This window comes from Gordionus sp. m RMFG-2023, chromosome 2, assembly GCF_954871325.1.
Source record: "Gordionus sp. m RMFG-2023 chromosome 2, tfGorSpeb1-WG-v2, whole genome shotgun sequence".
Lineage (NCBI taxonomy): Eukaryota > Metazoa > Nematomorpha > Gordioida > Chordodea > Parachordodidae > Gordionus > Gordionus sp. m RMFG-2023.
Genome location: NC_088776.1, coordinates 21,293,484 through 21,314,358, shown reverse-complemented (window position 1 = coordinate 21,314,358; position 20,875 = coordinate 21,293,484). Strand labels below are relative to the sequence as shown.

The 20,875-nt window shown below is 26.0% G+C and overlaps 3 protein-coding genes and 1 long non-coding RNA gene across 6 annotated transcripts; 1 reads left to right on the top strand and 3 right to left on the bottom strand.

Annotated features, from left to right (window-relative positions):
- Positions 1–5,256: 5,256 nt before the first annotated feature.
- Positions 5,257–6,375, top strand: LOC135924167 (uncharacterized). The gene has a single exon (XM_065459216.1). The coding sequence runs from the start codon at positions 5,257–5,259 to the stop codon at positions 6,373–6,375; it is 1,119 nt and encodes a 372-aa protein (XP_065315288.1).
- A 3,952-nt stretch (positions 6,376–10,327) lies between these two features.
- On the bottom strand, positions 10,328–11,886 carry LOC135924686 (uncharacterized). Of its 3 annotated transcripts, none has more exons than XR_010571356.1 (3): positions 10,982–11,886; positions 10,526–10,879; positions 10,328–10,483 (listed from the first exon to the last, which is right to left on the bottom strand). XR_010571356.1 is itself a non-coding variant. In XM_065459783.1 (2 exons), the coding sequence occupies exons 1-2, from the start codon at positions 11,558–11,560 to the stop codon at positions 10,727–10,729; spliced, it is 732 nt and encodes a 243-aa protein (XP_065315855.1). In that variant the 5' UTR covers positions 11,561–11,886; the 3' UTR covers positions 10,328–10,726. The 3 variants fall into 3 exon arrangements, 1 of the variants encoding a protein (XP_065315855.1); XR_010571357.1 differs by having other exon boundaries at positions 10,672–10,879; XM_065459783.1 differs by having other exon boundaries at positions 10,328–10,879.
- A 2,829-nt stretch (positions 11,887–14,715) lies between these two features.
- LOC135924887 (uncharacterized) lies at positions 14,716–16,193 on the bottom strand. Its single transcript, XR_010571435.1, has 3 exons — positions 16,130–16,193; positions 15,581–15,818; positions 14,716–15,089 (listed from the first exon to the last, which is right to left on the bottom strand). It is a non-coding gene; the product is annotated as an uncharacterized LOC135924887 (long non-coding RNA).
- Positions 16,194–17,436: 1,243 nt separating this feature from the next.
- Positions 17,437–20,574, bottom strand: LOC135924601 (uncharacterized). Its single transcript, XM_065459689.1, has 7 exons — positions 20,384–20,574; positions 18,349–18,627; positions 18,208–18,303; positions 18,027–18,156; positions 17,897–17,972; positions 17,694–17,841; positions 17,437–17,652 (listed from the first exon to the last, which is right to left on the bottom strand). Exons 1-7 carry the CDS (start codon positions 20,516–20,518, stop codon positions 17,617–17,619), a joined length of 900 nt encoding a protein of 299 aa, XP_065315761.1. The 5' UTR covers positions 20,519–20,574; the 3' UTR covers positions 17,437–17,616.
- Between the last annotated feature and the right edge of the window lie 301 nt (positions 20,575–20,875).

Genomic DNA, 20,875 nt, shown 5'->3' with positions numbered 1-20,875 from the left:
CCTCAGTCAAAAACTATTCCAGCTAGTATATTTTATGTTTTCATTTTTATTAAATATAAAATAAAAATAGCATTCGAATTCTCTTCATCTCAAAATATTTCAAAAAATATATTAGGCACTCAAATTAAGCTACCAAATAGTAAACATTTTTCCTTTATTTTATAGAACAAAAATTATAGCAACCAAAACTTTAGACTACACTGGATATTCTCTTCAAAATCTTTCAAAATTTTTTTAGGAAACCATAAATAAAACAAATAATTTTATATTTAAAATGTTTATATTAAATTTAAAAATATATAGAAACCAAATACAATCTAATAGAGCTTCCTGAAAACATTACAATCAAGATTTCAAAAACCTAATAAAAAGCAATTTATAATTTATATTATATCAAATTTTATTTCTATATATATATTTACAAATATAATATAATACATAATTTTAATTATATATATATAGAATTATAATATATTATTGTATTCTTACAAATTTTATTTCTATATATATATTTTCAATATATTTCTAAAATATAGAATAAAAAATATAAAATAGATTCTTGTGTTATAAATAACAAACATTCAATATTTTCGACAAAAAAAACAATAAAAATAATTCTTTATGTTAAATTATATTGTTTAAGATATATTCATAGGAGGATTCATAAAATAGTTATTTGCAATGCCTGATCACCCATTAAAAATATTATAAGAATTACACAATATAATAAATATTAAAATAAAGTAAATTTTTAGGTTTGAATGGGAATGACTAAAATACGCGTCCCCGAAAACTACGCGTCCCCAGTCAAAACGACTTATTTTTATTAATATTAATAGGAAATCTTATTAAGCTTTATAAGATGAGTTAGAAAATGTTTTTTTTAATTTAAAAAAAATACGGTAACTATAAAAAATTTACAAAAATTTATTTTTTTAAAAAATAAACTACGCGTCCCCGGTCAAAATACAGTTTTTTTAAAAAAATCAAAACGGATTCATATTTAGCTCATTAAAAGAATACAGAATATGTAAATATTATATTTTAAACTATTTTATAACTTAGTGATTTTTTCAAAAAACACTTTTTTTTTCAAAAACACTACGCGTCCCCGGTCAAAAAAACCGTTTTTTTTAAAAAATAAAAGCAGATTCATGTTTAGCTTTTTAAGGAGATTCAGAAAATGGTATTAATAAAAAAAAATTAAAAAAAAAATTTTTTAAAAGATTTTTTTTTTGGGTAACCTACGCGTCCCTACGCGTCCCCGGTCAAAATACAGTTTTTTTTAAAAAATCAAAACAGATTCATATTTAGCTCATTAAAAGAATACAGAATATGTAAATATTATATTTTAAACTATTTTATAACTTAGTGATTTTTTCAAAAAACACTTTTTTTTTCAAAAACACTACGCGTCTTAGGTCAAAAAACCGTTTTTTTTTAAAATAAAAGCAGATTCATGTTTAGCTTTTCAAGGAGATTCAGAATAATTTTGGTAGTTGAGAATTCAAATAAAATATTTAAAAAAGCCAATGTCTAGCCCATATTTAAAATTAAAAAATTTTCAAGGATATCTATTTTAAATTTTACCCAAGTTGATTTCTATCATAAATGTAAATTATGATATTTCTAATACCCTTACATTGCAACATTTTTACCTCTTTTTCTCCTAAATATTAATATTTTTATGAAATATATTAATAAAGCATATTTAGTATCGTATACACCTAACTAATTAGTAATTACCCATCAACCCCGTCATTCTGATTAAATTAAATTAATTTTATAAAAAAAAAATTTAATATATATATATACAAATATATCAAATTATAAAATTGACGGGGGCTCAATGGTTAGAACGTATGCCTTCCGAACGATAAGTTGCGAGTTCGAATCCCGTGTTGCCATAAAAATTTAAAAAAAAAATTTAAACATTAGCGAGATAATAATAGCTCTCGATTTATTTAACATTAAGATGATAGGAAAGTTGATAGAAAAAAAAATTTTAACATTAGGAGATAGGAAAGTGAAATTAACGTTAAGAAGATATCAAAGTTGTATGTAAAAATTTTTTGAAAATTTCATCAAAATTTTATTTCTTAAATAAAATATTTCAAAAGATTTTTTGTCTATAGATGTAAACTAATAAAAACTATATTAGGATATTTAATTTTGAAATGAGATTAAGTGGTTTGCCAAGCCCGGGGTACTAACCCCAGTCTCCCATATACAAAACATATAAAATGATAAATTTTAACTATTAATGTAAGAATAGAAAGTTATTTTAAAAAACTTATTACTAACATAAATGAAAAATAAATTATAATTATAATATTTTCATTCATCAATCAGATTTAGAACACTCAACTTTGTTTGATTTTTTAGCTTTTTAACACATTGATTTAATATGTATATCTATCTATCTATAAATGTAATCAAGAAATGAACGTTTTCGTATCTTGGTAATGTTAATTTTTTTCTATCAACTTTGATATCTTCTTAACGTTAATTTCACTTTCCTATCTCCTAATGTTAAAATTTTTTTTTCTATCAACTTTCCTATCATCTTAATGTTAAATAAATCGAGAGCTATTATTATCTCGCTAATGTTAAAAATTTTTTTTAAAAATTTTTTATGGCAAAACGGGATTCGAACTCGCAACTTATCGTTCGGAAGGCATACGTTCTAACCATTGAGCCCCCGTCAATTTTATAATTTGATATATTTGTATATATATATTAAAAATTTTTTTTTATAAAATAAATTTAATTTAATCAGAATGACGGGGTTGATGGGTAATTACTAATTATAGGTGTATACGATACTAAATATGCTTTATTAATATATTTCATAAAAATATTAATATTTAGGAGAAAAAGAGGTAAAAATGTTGCAATGTAAGGGTATTAGAAATATCATAATTTACATTTATGATAGAAATCAACTTGGGTAAAATTTAAAATAGATATCCTTGAAAATTTTTTAATTTTAAATATGGGCTAGACATTGGCTTTTTTAAATATTTTATTTGAATTCTCAACTACCAAAATTATTCTGAATCTCCTTGAAAAGCTAAACATGAATCTGCTTTTATTTTAAAAAAAAAACAATTTTTTGACCGGGGACGCGTAGTGTTTTCGAAAAAAAGTGTTTTTTCAAAAAATCACTAAGTTATTAAATAGTTTAAAATATAATATTTACATATTCTGTATTCTTTTAATGAGCTAAATATGAATCTGTTTTGATTTTTTAAAAAAAACTGTATTTTGACCGGGGACGCGTAGGGACGCGTAATTTAGCCAAAAATTTTAAATTTTTTTTTATTAATACCATTTTCTGAATCTCCTTAAAAAGCTAAACATGAATCTGCTTTTATTTTTTAAAAAAAACGGTTTTTTGACCGGGGACGCGTAGTGTTTTTGAAAAAAAGAAGTGTTTTTTGAAAAAATCACTAAGTTATAAAATAGTTTAAAATATAATATTTACATATTCTGTATTCTTTTAATGAGCTAAATATGAATCTGTTTTGATTTTTTAAAAAAAACTGTATTTTGACCGGGGACGCGTAGGGACGCGTAGTTTAGCCAAAAAAAATTTTTTTTAATTTTTTTAAATTTTTTTTTATTAATACCATTTTCTGAATCTCCTTAAAAAGCTAAACATGAATCTGCTTTTATTTTTTTAAAAAAACGGTTTTTTGACCGGGGACGCGTAGTGTTTTTGAAAAAAAAAGTGTTTTTTTGAAAAAATCACTAAGTTATAAAATAGTTTAAAATATAATATTTACATATTCTGTATTCTTTTAATGAGCTAAATATGAATCCGTTTTGATTTTTTTAAAAAAACTGTATTTTGACCGGGGACGCGTAGTTTATTTTTTAAAAAAATAAATTTTTGTAAATTTTATATAGTTACCGTATTTTTTTTAAATTAAAAAAAACATTTTCTAACTCATCTTATAAAGCTTAATAAGATTTCCTATTAATATTAATAAAAATAAGTCGTTTTGACCGGGGACGCGTAGGGACGCGTAGTTTTCGGGGACGCGTATTTTAGTCATTCCCGGTTTGAATGATTTAAACAAAGTATAAAACAGATTGTGTAAATCCTATAAATAGAAATATTAGGAGTAACATAATTAGCAAAGTTATAATATTAAGAATTATTTGAAACAATTTATTGAAGAGATCAAAATTTGAAGCCTTTCCTAAATTTTCAATGACATAAGAATAAGCTGTAGACATTGATGTTGATGTTTTTCACAAGTCCCTTGCAATTTATTTTAGTATCTTTCAGCCAATTTATTTTTATGTTATGTAAAAAAATAATAGCATATTTGGGATTTGTTTAAGAAATCTGTCACCATGTCTTAATAAGCCTACAAAAATATTTTACTTTTATATATAAAATATCAAACTGAATAAATATTATTTAGTAAATTTTGATATTACATTCACCTTACGATTAAAATAAAATATTGTATTTATAAATCTTAAAACATTAAGCTTAGGCCATGCATCTATATAAATATGAAAAGCATAACAAGTCTGGTGTACCAGGATATATAGGTTGTTTTACTTTATTAACATTATATGACAAAATTGCATGAAGGTTAATTTATATAATGAAATATTACATTTTTAATAGTATCAAAAGATTATAATAAAAACCTAATTCATGATTAAATAAGACATTCAATTAATCCCATTAATTGACCCTATTGTTTGGGAATATTGTTAAATTCCTCAACATCTATAAAAAATTTTAACAATTGGAATATAAATGTTTTAAATATAATAATTTGAAAAGGTATTCTTCTCATAATTACTCACAAACTGTTTTAAAGTAGAAAAAAATATAATAATTTGATAAGGTTTTCTTCTCATAATTACTCACAAACTGTTTTAAAGTAGAAAAATCTTTTAGTTCTAAATTATATCTTAATTTCTATTAAATAAAAATATATTAAATAAGAATCAATTTTAAAATTACTATTTTTTCCATTAGATAAAAAAAATACGTAAAAATTTTTATTAAAATACGTAAAAAAAATTACTTTTTTTTAATATTTGTTTGTTAAAGAAAAAAAAACAAGCGTGTTGAATAAAAAAATAAAATAACCTAATTTTTTCCTGTAATTTTAAATTTCAAAAAAGTTTCATTACCTTCTTTGTCTATTATATTATTATTTGATTCTGCACTTATAATTTCCTAATTGTGTTAATACACTTTTGGATTCAAACCAGTACACTGTTATGGAGGAATTATTAGCAGGAAAGTTACAAATAGCTTCATTAAATATAAATGGACTAAATAATAAATTGGCGGTTCTTTTAAGATTGTTGGAAGCAGAAGAAGTAGATTTAATAGGCATCCAGGAAACTCATTGCCCAGGTAACAGTACGGCAAATTTTAGTGTATATAAGATGTTTTGTTCGGGAACCACTTCAAATAGTTGGGCCGGAATCGCCTTTTTGACTAAGAAACGTTTACATAAATACATTATAAAATTTGTACCCGTGTCGGAGAGGTGTGGACTTCTATATCTGAATACCAAGTTTAGACCCACTATTGTTGTGAATTTTTATGCCCCACCTAATAGGAACATGAGGAAATTTTTTTTGGACGAAATGATAAATATATTAAACTCTCTCTCAAATAGATATAACGTAATAATCCTGGGTGATTTCAAAATAGGTAAAGACAGTGAATATATAAGTAGAGGAGTTATTGGGCAAGCTGCCATTCAACAATCTAATGATGTAGACAGCATAAAATTCCTAGATTACTACAGTAACAAAAACTTTAAGGTAGAAAATGCTTTTTTCTGCCATCGTGATATCAACAAATATAACTTTATGAGGGGCAGGCAGATATCTCAAATTGACTTTTTTATTTCTAATATTCATAGTTGGTTTGTGGATGTTAAAGCATCTACCAGGGTCAACATATCTGATCATAAGATGGTTATTGCAGTTATAAAAATAAAAAACATCTGGGGATATCATAATAATAGTATTCCTAACTTAATGGCCATCAATGTTACCTCGTCCAATATAATTTTTCCACGTAAATCAAATAAGTTTCTATTGCAAGGAAACAAAACTCTCTTTGAACAATCCCTTATTTCGAAAAAAGGAACCTTTATTAATGTTACCAGAAATGGAAACGTTGAAAATTGTTGGGATCTTTTTAAGAAAGAACTAGCGGAATCTTATGAGAGACTGCCAAACGTAAATCTTGTATCTAGGAAAGAATGGATGTCTGATGAAACTCTTGAGAAGATATATCAACTAAGAATGACGAACAGCTCTAACATTGATTTATGGAAAGACATTAAAAGATTACTACGGAAAGATAGGAGAATTTTTTAGCTAAAAGGGCGGCTGACATTGATAAAGATATGAAAGAGAACAGGATCTACGATGCATTTAAAGTGCTTCTGCAAATCCAGTTGCTTCGTGAAACTCCCTACGATTGTCTTAGCGAATGGGAAAACCATAACAGACCAAGATGAGCAAATGGCACTATGGCTGGATCATTATATGTCGATTTCCGACTCCCGCAAGGCTACTCCTTTAACTACTATGAATTCTCATACAATTATATCCCTGGCTGGTTTCTCTTCAAATGAAATTTCAAACATTGTAAAGAAACTACGGAACAATAGAGCTCCGGGTTTGGATAACATTACTGCTGAATATTTAAAAATATCCTAGAACATAATCTCTTCTTTTCTCCTTGCTCTCTTTAATAAAATTTGGGAAAATGGGAAAACTCCGACAGAATGGAATAAATCTCTCCTGTGCAACTTCCCGAAAATCAAGGAACCTAAGAAATTCGTGGACTATCGGGCAGTAGTTCTGACCTCCTGTGTATCGAAAGTCTTTATGACACTCATCAAGAACAGGATCTTAACTTCTACACCCCATCTTCTTTCTAAATATATCTGCGCATATAAGCCAAATAAAAACATTTTGGAACCTAATGCAAAAGTGCTGGAAATACAGGATTCCGTCTTATTACACTTTTATTGATTTTAGTAGGGCCTTTGATAATGTAGACCATAACGCCTTATGGGTAGCACTATCAGAGTGCGGTATCGAACAAAATATTATCTCCATCTTAAGGAATCATTATTCCAAATTAACTTCATGTTTTAAAACAAACGATAAAATATCACCCTCCTTCAAGATAAAAAAGGGAGTAAAACAAGGTTGCACTTTATCACCGCTTCTCTTTAACATCATAATAGATAAAGTCATAAAGGAGGTAAATGCTGCTGCAGACTTGGCTGACTTTGGGTCTAATGAAAATTTTCACTTTGTTAATAAGATCGTTTCGTATGCCGACGATATTGTTGTAATATCAAAAAATATTGAAGAGACTGTAAGTCTGATTTACCTTATCGAAACCATAAGCCTCAGAGTTGGTTTAAAAATTAATTTCAATAAAACGGTTATTCTTTCCTCGCCAAATACACCACCGCTCCAAAATCTTTTGGTAGGCGGGAACGTTATCAAAAAAGTAGATAATATCAAATAGCTGGGTGTGATGCTCAATAACAAGGGGGAATGCAAAGAGGAAATGAAGATTAGAACGCAAAAAGCCAAAAGAGCGTTCTATATGTACATGAAAATCTGGAAGTCTAAGGAAATATCGGTTTTTACGAGGTTGAGGCTATTCAACTCTACTATTATCCCCATTTTATTATACGGAAGTGACATATGGGAAGTTAACAAGACTGACTTAAGATGCATTCAATCCTTTATAAATAATTGTCTGAGAACTATAAATGGTATTTTTTATCCCAGAGTCATCTCTAACTCTAACCTCTGGAGGAAATCTAGCCACACTCCGATAAATATTACGTTAAAAAAACGTCGGATACAGTTCCTAGCCCATATAATAAGGAATTCAGATCACAACCTTGCACATGATGCTATCGTTTGGTTATATACACATAAAGGGAAACAGTATACTAAATATAAATCGTTATGGAGCTGAATGTAAACAAGAAACAATTTATAAAGCTTAATAATTGCAAAAGGTCTATCAGAAAACTCTTTCGCATCAAAGATAGATATTTCAGATGAAAATTGTTCCTAGGGATCTCTCGTTTACATACCTTTTTCTTACTTTTCTTCTTCGATTTCTCATGTGGATTTATTCCTCTCGAAAGTATTTTTCTTTTTTACCTCTAAAATAAATAAACTTACAGTAAAACCTTTTAATTTAAATTATCCACCTCCCACCTTTAAAGTAATTAATTTTAAAATCAGTTCTTGGGTATAAACTATTTTTTGGTCCCGCTCTTTCCTCTAAGCCTATAGACGTTTTAATAACATTTCTTAGAAATGTTGTGCGTACAAGTACGTGCGGCTTGCCCACAAACGTGTGGAGGGCTCCTCATATTTTTTTTCTCCCCCAAATTAATAAATTCCAATTAGATGGAAATGAGGAAAGCGTTGCTCTGTTGTGTATTCAACGTTAGAGGGCGAATGCATATATCACGTATCACGTATCACGTATATTACACCATTTATTGCTGTTAAATAAAGGCGTTCTTAAAATATATTAATTGAGTTATGTTAATTTTCTACATTTTGCGTATGGACTATTAACAAATTATTTATGAGTGGCAAGATTATCTGTAATAAATATCAAAATTTTGTTAAATTAATTAATTCTATTAATATATTAATAATTCGCGAATATGGAATATTATTCAGCATAGTTAAAAAGATCAAAAATATACACAAAAATTCAAAAATTTTGAGATATTTAAATCAAGTACATTATAAATTTTAATATTTATTTTATTTTTAGTTATAGATAAAATCAGCTTTTCATCTTAATAATAAAATAGACAATAATTTTAAAAAATTCAAATTTATTAAGGCAATCAATTTCTTAAATTTGAATACTTCCAAAAGTCATGTTTTTACAATCTGGAAACTTAGAAACAAATCTCTATATTATTGCAATTCTCAATGTTGTCATATAACAACATGCAAACTTCACACACTTATCAAACGTTATGCAAAACAAAAATCTTATATTATACGAAAAATAAAGAATTTATCTAAAATAGTCTTCATTTACTCTTATAGAACAATTAAAATGGGATTTTATTTGGGTTTAAATTTATTATTATTATCTTTATGTAGTAGGTTACATATTTTATTTACATATCAAAAAACACAAATACACAAAATGTATATATTTAACAATAAACTAAAATAAATATATCTGACAATAATAGTCATTAACATGTAATTTATTATAAATGTGTCATTATTAAATAACCAAAGTCATAGGTAGACTGAACACTAAGCTAGTTACAAAAGTCTCACAGATCCTTGAGATTTAAAAAAAAGTGAAAACCTTTAAGAAAGTAAAATAAAAATTGCTTAACATTGAATGTTTAAAAGAGATTATTTTGTTAAAAATTTTTTTTTAAAAAATTGTTTATATTTCTAACACTAAATTTAAAACACTTTAAAATAAAAATATAATTTCATAAACAATTATATCAAAAAATTTCTATTTAAATTTTTTGTCATATATATAAATTCTATAAAAATGATATAGTGAAACTTGAATGAATGATATTATATTATTGATCTAAAATAATGTCAAGAACAATACTATTCAATTATCAATTATATTAATAGATTGTTATATATATAATCTAAAATACAATTAATCGATTATTCATTACAAACATCAAAATTATATTTAATTTTTAGTGGAATCACCTATGATGTCAATTATAATTTTAATTTATTATCTGGGCATGACTAAAATATGCACCCCTGAAAACTACACGCCCCTACGTGCCCCCTATGAAAGAAGCTTAATTTAAATTATATTAATGCTTCATAGGATGAGTTAGAAAATTTTTTTTTTATTTAAAAATTAAAAAAAAATGGTAACATAATAAAATTAAATTTTTTTTATTTTTACATGACTAAACTACGCTCCCCCATACGCGAACGCGCCCTATCAATGAAACTTAATTTATAAAAAATGAACGCAGATCATATATAGCTTATTAAAAGGAATCAAAAAATGTTAATATATTTTAAAACTTTTTATAACCTAGTGGGCAGGGATGCGAACCCGACAAAATTTTAGACCGGGTTCGGTTCGGGGTATAAAAAAAAAGTTCGGGTTCGGTTCAGGGAAATATTTTTGAACCCGGGTTTGGTTCGGGTTCAAGAATTTTTGAGTTGATAAAAAAAATTCTATATTTAAATCATAATAAAAAACTAGACATAAATTTGATATAAAAAATAAATTTTTTATTTTATTTATAGGCCAATATAGTTAAAAATACAAAGCATATAGTCATGTATCAATTTTAAAAATTTTATTTAGACGTATTAGCATAATATCTTCCAAGAGTTGTTCACTCATCCTCGATCTATGTGGTGAAAGAATGAATTTCAAATGTGAAAAAGATCTTTCAACGCTAACCTATGTTAAATGTATTTATATGTGAAAATATGAAAAATTAACTTGGGTTGCAGGAACAGCAAATAAGATTTTAGATAAAATATATAATTCAGGGTGTTCCAGCTTAGCAGACTCCCAAAAATGCAAAATATTTTCCTTCTTATCTAATCTTATATAATCGCTAAATCCAGTAATTATTGTTCCAATACTTTTCTCAGCAATCGTTGGCCCTCTTTTAAATATTTTCTCCTGCCTTTCTTTAAGTTATATCAATTTCTCTAAATCATCTTCTTGTTCAATAACTTCATCGGAACTAATATCATCAGATAAAATTGGCGTTGTTAAGCTTTTAATTCGTCTCCATAAATTGACAAGATGTTTTTTCGCACAAATCTTATCATCATCACTAAGTAATACCTGTAATATTTAAGGATTTATATTGTTTATATTTAAATATTTCATAAAATAACAATTTTAATATAAATCTAAAATAATTAATTTACTAAGCTTTTAATTAACCTTGTATCTTGGGCCCAGGTATATGGCAGCTAAGAGAATTTCGTTCTTTATAAACCTTTCTTCTCTGTTTTTAAGACAAGAATATAGTAATTGAGCAAAATGGTTTGGATTTTTTTCCAGTTCGATGCAGCATCTTGCTGCATAAAAATCTGTCAGTGTTAACTGTTCAGATTGGAATTGTTTGGTTGCGATTTTTAGCGGTTTTAAAATTTCAACAATCGTTATTATCTCTTTCCAATCTTCAGTCAATAAATAATCAGATTGCTCTGTAAAAAAATCTTCGATATTGGGTTTTAGTAAAATCAGCCTTTCTAACATATCATGGGTTGAATGCCATCTGTGGCAATCTAACACAGGCTTAGGGAGTTTCATATTTTTTAATAACTTTTGGTAAGTGGGATGTCTTAATTTTAAATTTAGGCTCCTAGCTTTTGCAATGGTTTCCACAATAGGTGATAATTTTATAGCATCTTGAAGTGCCAGCTGAAGTGTGTGCACACCGTACACTATAAATCGGATAGGATATAATAGTTGATAAAAAAGTATTTTGTATATCATCAATATCATATTTATATACATTTACATCCATATTTTCCTCATCTGCTGATTCACTCCTTATATCATAATCAGTTTCAGGTTGCAGGAGCTTTATAGCTCTTAAAAAATTACAACCATTATCAGAAGTAATTGTGTATATTTGTTGAATATTAATTTTAAATTTTAGTAAAGTTTTTAATATATTCTCTTTTATATATTCTCCTGTACATCTCTCTTTCAGCTCTACAATTCCAAGAGCCTCAAATTTATAATGGACTTTGATATAAATTGAATATTTACACCAAGAATTGACCTATCTAGTCGTTGAACTGCATCAACTTTTAAACTTATTAATTTTCCTTCTACCTCTCTCGATATTTTGTCTCTAATTGATTGGGCTGTTTTATTAATAGTTCTGGATAAATTTTCTTTGTTTATAACTAAATTGAGCCCAGATAAAAGTGGATTTATAATTCTTTGAAATCCCGAATCTTCAATAATTGATAAAGGCCGGCCATTTACAGTAACAAGTTCTAATATAGAACTCATCAAATCATTAGATGATATATTTATACTCATATGCTTTTTTGGAAAAAAGGTTTCTATATTAATTTTAGGTTTTTTTGCCAATAACAATTCCTGATATTTGGTTTTTTCATTTAAATAATTTAAATATTCATTGTTGTGATTTCTTTCCAGGTGTCTTTCTAAATTTGACAAGTGATTACCAGACATTTTTACTTTGCAATATGAACATATTGATTTTTTTTCTATTTTATTAAGGGTAAAATGCTTATCAAATATGACTTTATCTTTAATCTTAAATCTATAAAAAGAGAACAATTTTTTTAAATAGCAATGATTTCAGAATTAAAAAAGAGATATTTATAAATTTAATTTCATTTATAATATGCACTTCATTAATATCTTGTAAAAATTAAACTGAACCAAAAATAAATGATTAGCATATATAAATTTTAAAATCATTTTAATAAGTTCACAAAAACTGCCCTACATTTAACAATTTTTAAGTTAGATGTTTAGAATTTTTTAAATTAACAATATAATAATTTTTACTTTGATTTGTTAACCATTTTCTTCTAATTAATAATCTTTAAGAATAATAAGATAAAAATTTAAAAATAAATGGCGTAAATTAATTCAATTGTTTAAAATTTTTTAACACTCCAATAGGAATCGAGAATAAATTTAAAAATGGCATAAATGAATTAAATTGTTTAAAATTTATTAAGACTTCATTTAATTGGAAATTTGAAAATATAATATTTGTATTTACATATATTAATATATGATTTTAAATAATACACTGAACCCGATTGAACCCGGGTTCAAATAAAATTCTTGGGTTCGGTTCGGGGTTTTGGAAATTTTATAAATGGGGTTCAGGTTCGGTTCGGGTTCAGAGTTTTTTTCTAAAAACCCGGGTTCACTTCTCCGGGTTCGGGTTCGGTTCGAATCCCTGCTAGTGGGCTTTTGAAAAAACAGAATTATTTTTTGACAAAATACTCACCCCCTATCAAAGAAGCTTAATTCATAAAAAATTAAAGCTTAATCCTATTAAGCTTATAAGGAATCAAAAAATATTTATTAAGTTTATAAATTATTTATAACTTATTGAGATTTTAAATAAACACTTAATTTTTTCTTTTTTTGACTAAACTATGCGCTCCCAGTAATTCTACATTATTTTTAAAAAATGAATACAGAATCATGTATAACTTTTCAAGGAGATTCAGAAAATGATATTATTCATTTTTTTTAAAAAATTTTTTAAATATAATATTAACATTTTTTTTACCTTTTAATAAGCTCTATATGATTCTGTGTTTATTTTTTATATTAAGCTTCTTTAATAGGGGGCGCGTAGTTTAGTCATGTAAAAAAAATTTTTTTTTAAATAAAAAAAAACATTTTCTAACTCATCCTATGAAGCTAATTAATATAATATAAATTAAGCTTCTTTCATAGGGGGCGCGTATTTCTCATATGCAATGTCAACAAATCAGGGATCCAAATCAAAGCTAATATTGGTTTAGTTTCTTATAAAATTAACACTTCAGGTTCTGTTCATAAAACATAATATCTGTTTAGTTCAATCTAAAAACTGGTTTAATAATCTTTTTAGAAATAAATATAAAAAACGAAATTATTTATAAAACGTTGTAAAATGGTAATATACAAAAATATATAAAAAATGTGACTGATACTTATCAATCAAAATTGAATAATAATTTTTAAAACAATTTGAATATTAGAATTTTTGCAATATACTAGTAATAACTTTCACTTTATTTTATAAGCATAAAATCATGAGTTTCAAACTGTTCGCAAGCATTTTTAGTAGTTCAGGTTGATAGAAAATGATTTAATAGCTCATGTTGGGTTCAAGTTTGATAAAAATAATGGTTATACCAGTTTAAAGGCTCGGTTTCCTGGCTTAGTCATATTATTCCATATAGATACAAATGCAGCAATTTCACATAAACAAAAAAACTAAAGTCCATGCTAATGTATCAACTTGAAATTATATAATGGGAGAACCTTGCCCTAGAATAAAAATAAAAATTGTGTATTATTTAGGCCTAAAATGAATTATTTGATTGGTATTTTAAGAATACGAATAGCACAATTGTTCTAATCGAATATGAATAATGAGAAAATATTCGTCGTATAGTAAATTTTAATTATTTATTCGTAATTTTTAGGAAATATTTTATTTTTTCATTAGTATTCGTAAGTAAGTAAAAATCAATGACATAAAAATATAAAGTAATTCTTAAATTTTACTAAGATAATTTATTTTATTTTAATCTTCATAAGAAGTAATTTAATTAATTAATTTATATTATATATATATGTTGGATAAGGTTATGAAATCTTTGGGTTTTATTTCGCTTGTTATTTTCTACAAATCTTGATACACTAATGACAAATGGTTTAATAGAATTCTTAAAGGTGTCATTTTAAAACATCCACATCTGTTCATAATTTTTTTTTCAAGATATAATTTATTTTTTTATAAACTTTAAAAAAAAATCGAATAATTATTGGATTCTTTTGTAGGCCTAACCATGTTTGGGTTTAATGAAGATCTTAGACTGGACCATTTTAAGAAAAAGATTGGACTAATATCTGATCGCAATTGGAATAATTTTTTTTAAAGTTTTGACGATTATCATTATTTTTATATTTTTAAAGCGAAATTGTTAGAGAGAAGCAGAAAAATAAATTTATGAGGATCAAACATTGAAAAATAAAATGTATTTATTTGCCGTTTATCAGGGGGATACGCAATTGTCGTAATCATTTGAAAGACCCACTGGTTTAAGAGTGGTTGGAATATTAACTTTTTTGAGAGCAGCTAGGAGAAAATTTATGGCATTGACGTCCGCGGGAGAACTTGCAGTGCAAGGGATGGTTGGTCGATTCGATAGGCTGTACACAATTGACATGGAGGGTACAATTGTTCATATTTTTATTTATTGTTATTTAGTTTTGTCATAATTCCCAATATCCACAGCAAAATAATTGAGCATTAATTTAATATAATCTTTATAAATTTAAAAATAATCTTTTTTTAGTATATACGAAATGATAAAAATAGAAATCAGTTTGAAAACAAAAAGCTTTTTGCATATTAAAAGCAGCATAAAAGAAATGAATCAGGACAACCTCTTTAGTTATCAAAATATCATATTTTGTTTTTTTTTGAGCCACCTATATTAATAATAAATGCTTGGCAATTATATTTATCAGAGTCCAGTAGAAATAGCAATGGCATGGCCCTGTAAAGAAATTTCGGCCTGGTGGGCTGAATTATTTAAAAGTATTCAGCTCGGTCCAGGTTCTGGCCTGTATTATTTATGAAAATTTGGCCCAGGCTTTAAAAAATAAATCAGCATTTTACAGTTTATCATTCAGCTAATATGAAATCATGTAATATCTAATAACTTTTAAAATTTTCTTCTTTATTTTAAAATTAAGAGTATTTTTTATTTAGTGCCAAAGAAAAACTACATTTGTGTTCATTCTCCCACTGACCTGGGACTACACGTGGATTGATTTTGCAGCGATGTCTAACCTTTTATTCTGTCATCGAAAAGGCAGAAGTTGTTATGCTGGCTTCACAAGCCCAGTTTATTCATCTTAGGGATATTCGGAAAGGGAGCTCAACAGGCAAAAAAGGAAGCTCGTTACAAGTGGCCCTAACGAAGGATTCTACCTTCGTAGGCATAGCATATTTCCTGCCGATCCAATTTTATAAGCAATAGTGACATTCCTTTAAAAATGTTTTTTTATAAATTATATATATATTTTTTTTAAAACATATTTATTTTTATTATATAAGTTTTATATTTTTTTAAATATATATATATTTTCTAAATTTGCGATTATTTGAAATTGGAAATAAAATAAACGAATAAGCATTTAAATAAGTTAAAAATTCATATCCCAATATTTTCAACAAGTTAAAAAAATGTCCCCCTGTTCTTAGGGAATTTAGGAATCTAACTTGATGAATTTCATTTTATTTCTCATTACATAATTTTATCAGTATAAAATCATATTTTGATAGCATTTTTAACTTACAGAATTATCGTCTGATTTTGCTTGTTGTGGGTAATAAAACATGTTTTTTAATCTGATGTTTGATAACCTAAATATTTTGTTATAATTAGAATTTTTTAAGGCGAACCTGAGTACCCATATAGCTAGTGTTGTGTAATTGGTTAATTTTAGCCGATTACAAAACGGCTTGGCCAAGTTTTTAGGTAAATAAATCGCTAAGCTTATCGGCTAAACCTAATTAAGCCTAAAAATAGGGCTAAACCTAATTAGGAGTAGCCGAAAAATCGTCGACAACTAATTAGGCATTGGCCAAGGAGCTCGGCTAATCGTCCATTAGCGTTACATAATAAATCTAAATAAAATAACGATATATAAATAATTTTATTAAATATAAATAAATACTTAAGGCTAGGTTTATCTTACGTAACGCTGACGAACGAATGGCCGAACTCCTTAGCCATGACTAATTAGTCTTATTTTTCAGTTAAGGCTAATTAGATTCAGCCGATTTTCAGGCTAAGCTTAATTGGACTTAGGGAAAATTTATATCCGATTATGCATTATATATAGCCTCTTTAAAAAAATTTTTTTTCAAGGGTCGTTATTTTTTGTTAAATTTTAGCATTTTTTATCAATTCCCTAAAAAATGAAGTTCTAATTAATTTAGATTTTAGAATATTGTATTCCATATATTCTTTATAGAATATAAAATCTAAAAAAAACGATTGGCGGGTTTAAAATTATAAAGATTTTACATTTTTTGAGGCACCCGGTATAAAAAAAGATACTAGAAATCGAAAATTAAAATATTTAGCATTAAAAAATTTTAACATCCTGACAAAAAAACCTGATTGAAGACCTTTTTTAAAATCTAGCCCATTTAAATTATATATTAATATTTTAATTTTTTAATATAAAATATAAAATATAATCTTGACCTCTAGAAATTTTTCAAATTTGATATCAAAATATTATTTCTCATAAAATTTTTAATAGTCATTTATTTCAAGATATTTTTTGTCTATAGTTGCATACTACTAAAATATATATTAGGACAAGATTTAAATATCTGTGCTTCTTTAATTTTAATGGAATCCCGTGGTTTGCCAAGCTCCACATTTTAACTGGCCTCGTCTGCCCTTATAAAATATTAAAAGATGGAAAAGATCGGCACCCTTTGTTAACGCTAACTAAACTTTGGGCAATAAATATTTGACAATTTTTTTTTTAATTTTCAATATAAAATTATATATAGCATGTATAAAAATGATTAATGAATTATAATTTATTGAATTGATCATTGAAATACTCAAAAGTTTAATATTTAAGGCATAAATATTATTATAAATGATTTTATATACATTTATTTAAAAACTAAATTATAATATATAACAAATGATTGTATTTAAATAAGGCTCATCAAATTTATACCCGTATTTTATCATGATTAATTATGGATTAAAAATCAAATATTCTTTAATTCATGGAATGGTCTGTTACTATGAATTTTATTCTGGTAATGGAAACTGACCCTTTTCTATAACCTAAAAACATATGAGATATTATTTTAAAAAATTGTAATAACTTGTAGTTTCTTCAGCAAATTAGTGCACAATTGTTCTAAACCTTTTTGTCTCTCTTCTAAACTTTTAATTTTTTCCTCATAATTCTGACATTCTTTGATGTAATTAACGGAAGCCTTTAAAATAGTGCCTTTATTATGTTTAATATCCCTATATAATATGTAATATGGCGAATAAAATCATTTATTTGTCAATTAAAACTTACGCCAAAATACTGGTAGGCAATAAAGAGGCGAGCTCTTTGATTCGGTAATTAATATTGTCTCTTCTAGCTCTTTCAACTATTTTTTAAATGAGTGAATAAGGTTTATATAATATAAATATTTAAAAAAAACCTCGATTGTGATTGTTTTTCTTTACCCTGTCCTTGCCGCCATAATTTATATTGTCATAATGCCGGTATTTTTCACTGCAATCAGAATTTTTTGTTAAGATATAATCAGGGCAAGATGCAGAACTTTGAAACTAACAGGGATTTTAATAAAAAAATGAAATTTTTTTTATTAATGAAATTACATTATTCGAGATATCATCACCCGGAAAACACTTGATTTCATAATCGGTTTTTATGAGATCTTCGATCATGTCCAATTCTCTATCGAACTTTTCGATCTAAAATTAGGTTATATTTTATTATAATATCAATATTTTTTTTACATAAAATCCTTGATCTTTGCCATTCTTTGTATATTTTTCTCTTTCCAATTCGGATTTTGAATTGAAATCATAGGTAATCATGTCAGAAAAATTGATCTCTTCTTCTAAATGAGGTAGCACATAGCAATTATCTCCATTTACATTGGTTTGGAAGTTTTTATAATAACCTCTATATTTATTATTGTTGATCGGATCAATCTTTTTTTCGTCTAGATCTGTGTATTTTTTGTAAAGTTCCTGAATGTGATATGATGTGGGATGTGCTAGAGGGCTTATGTCCTGTAAATAAAAGCATTATTTTTTTACACAAATTATTTGGAAATCGATTTGAATTCGCAAAATATATTTATAAAGGAAACCACAAGGTGATCACTTAAGTTTAGGTTGCAAGTAATTTTTTTTAAACTAGGATGTCAAAATTGCAACTAGGCCTCGAACCAAATGCGATTTTTTTTGGACAATTTAAAGCAAAACAAAAACATTTTTTGGAAAAAGCAAATTTTTAAACTAAAAAAGAACCAAGATAAAAATGTATATTTATTTAAAAATTTGGCAAATGAAGGTAAAGTTGTTTATATTTAATTTCATAGATTCACGCCAATTTTTGACTATCCAAAAAAGGTGCTTGTTTACCAATGCAACCTTAATATTTAAAATATGAAAATCTGACACAGGGTGTGAAAGCTTTTGGATTAGAATTGCTATATTTGATGTAATACTATAAATAGAATATAAACAAAAAATAACTAAAACAAATAACCTTTTCAAAAGTAAACATAAGATTCAAATTTCTAAGCCTTGAATCACAATGATTTTATGTCATTAGTATTTTGAATGTTATTTTAAAAATAAGGAGATATCAGTATTTTTTTTTTACAAGACGTCACTTCATAAAATAGAAATATTTCTTTAATAATTTTAGTGTTTTCTTGAGGGGGGAAAGTGCATGTCTGTAATATTAAGATATTGTAAAGCTTGAACATGATCCCATTAATAATAAGGTGCTGACGAATGGGTCGAGATAATAATTGCACGATGAGAAACGGTGACTTATGTTGGGGAAGTAAAGGATAAGATCCTATACGGACTATTCCACCGGATTCGATTGGGAAAAAAAATGTATGCATTAAAATAAATCATTTTCCCCAAGCTCTTATAATTTTAACGTTACTTAAAAAATAAATGCTGATTTTTGATAGTCTGGATCTATTTTTAAAAATAGTATAGTTGGGATTTGGACCTTCGAAAAATATTAATATTTACATTAAAAAAAGAGATGCCCCAAATAATCTTCTTTGGTGACACTATCTCGTAATTAGAAAATTCTAGCCAATACAGTCAAATGACGACGACTATTTTTCTTCAAAAATCAAGAGCCTTACAATCATAACCAAATACTAAAATAGAAATAACTATTTTACAATATTTAAGAAATCCATCTTTTGAAATATATCATTTTTAAGAATCCATAAATTAAATAAATATTTATTAGTTTTAATAATGCGCCTATCTTCAGCTTTTGTTTAATAGATTGCTTTCTGTTGTAACTTTAATTTAATAAACTGAATAGATGGCGATGGATTTTTTTAAAAATTAGCTAAAGGAACTAATTTGTATATTTATTTTATAATGAACTGCATATATTTATATTTATTTTTTTTAGAGTTTTCTATAAAAAATAATTCTTTTTGTATAAACAAACATTTCCAAAAATATTTTAAAATTTTTAGGTATTTTGAATGAAATTTTATATTATAGATAACTAACGAAAGGAACTTTCATTTTTCTGAAAGTATTTTATAGTTGCAACTAAATACTATGATAAGTATTTTGCCTAATTCTGCTGTTATCATTTTAGGCGGCTGAGAGTATTGGAACTTTTTTTTAAAATCTAATTTGGGAACATTTATAAATCATATTTAGAAAATATTAGTTTTTATAAATTATATCACTTGAACTTTATATCTTCTTAAATAATAAATTACGAAAAAATTAATAAAAAGTCAATTTTAAACTAAATTAAAATTTTTTTTACCTTATTTGATTCGATTGAGTGATTACTTGAATTAAAAATAATAGAGGAATTTGATGCAGTTGACGAATCAGTCATTTGATAAGTTTCCGAATTTAATCTTTTAAATGATTCAAATGGAAGCACGTTATTTCGCATAATTTGAAAATTGAAAAGCCTTTTATTTTTTAAAAATGAGAAAAACTCTAATACTAACGCTTTTGTTGGACCGTAACTTTTTGGCAATTTAGCCAATTTTATTTAATATATTTTAAAAATAAAAAAACACATGTTTTCTAAGAAAAACGAGTAAAATTAATTTTTTAAATGATGAGAAAGCGTCAATATTTTAGAGCAACTCTTACTTAATTATTATAATGCTTGCTATTAATCATTAGTAAATCACTCAGAAATATTGAAAAGAGCTCAGCTAGATTTTTATATTAGATATTTTTCGATTTAATATTGTTTTTCTATTCTAGGATTTACCCCTTTCGTCATTTTCTTGGCCTCAAA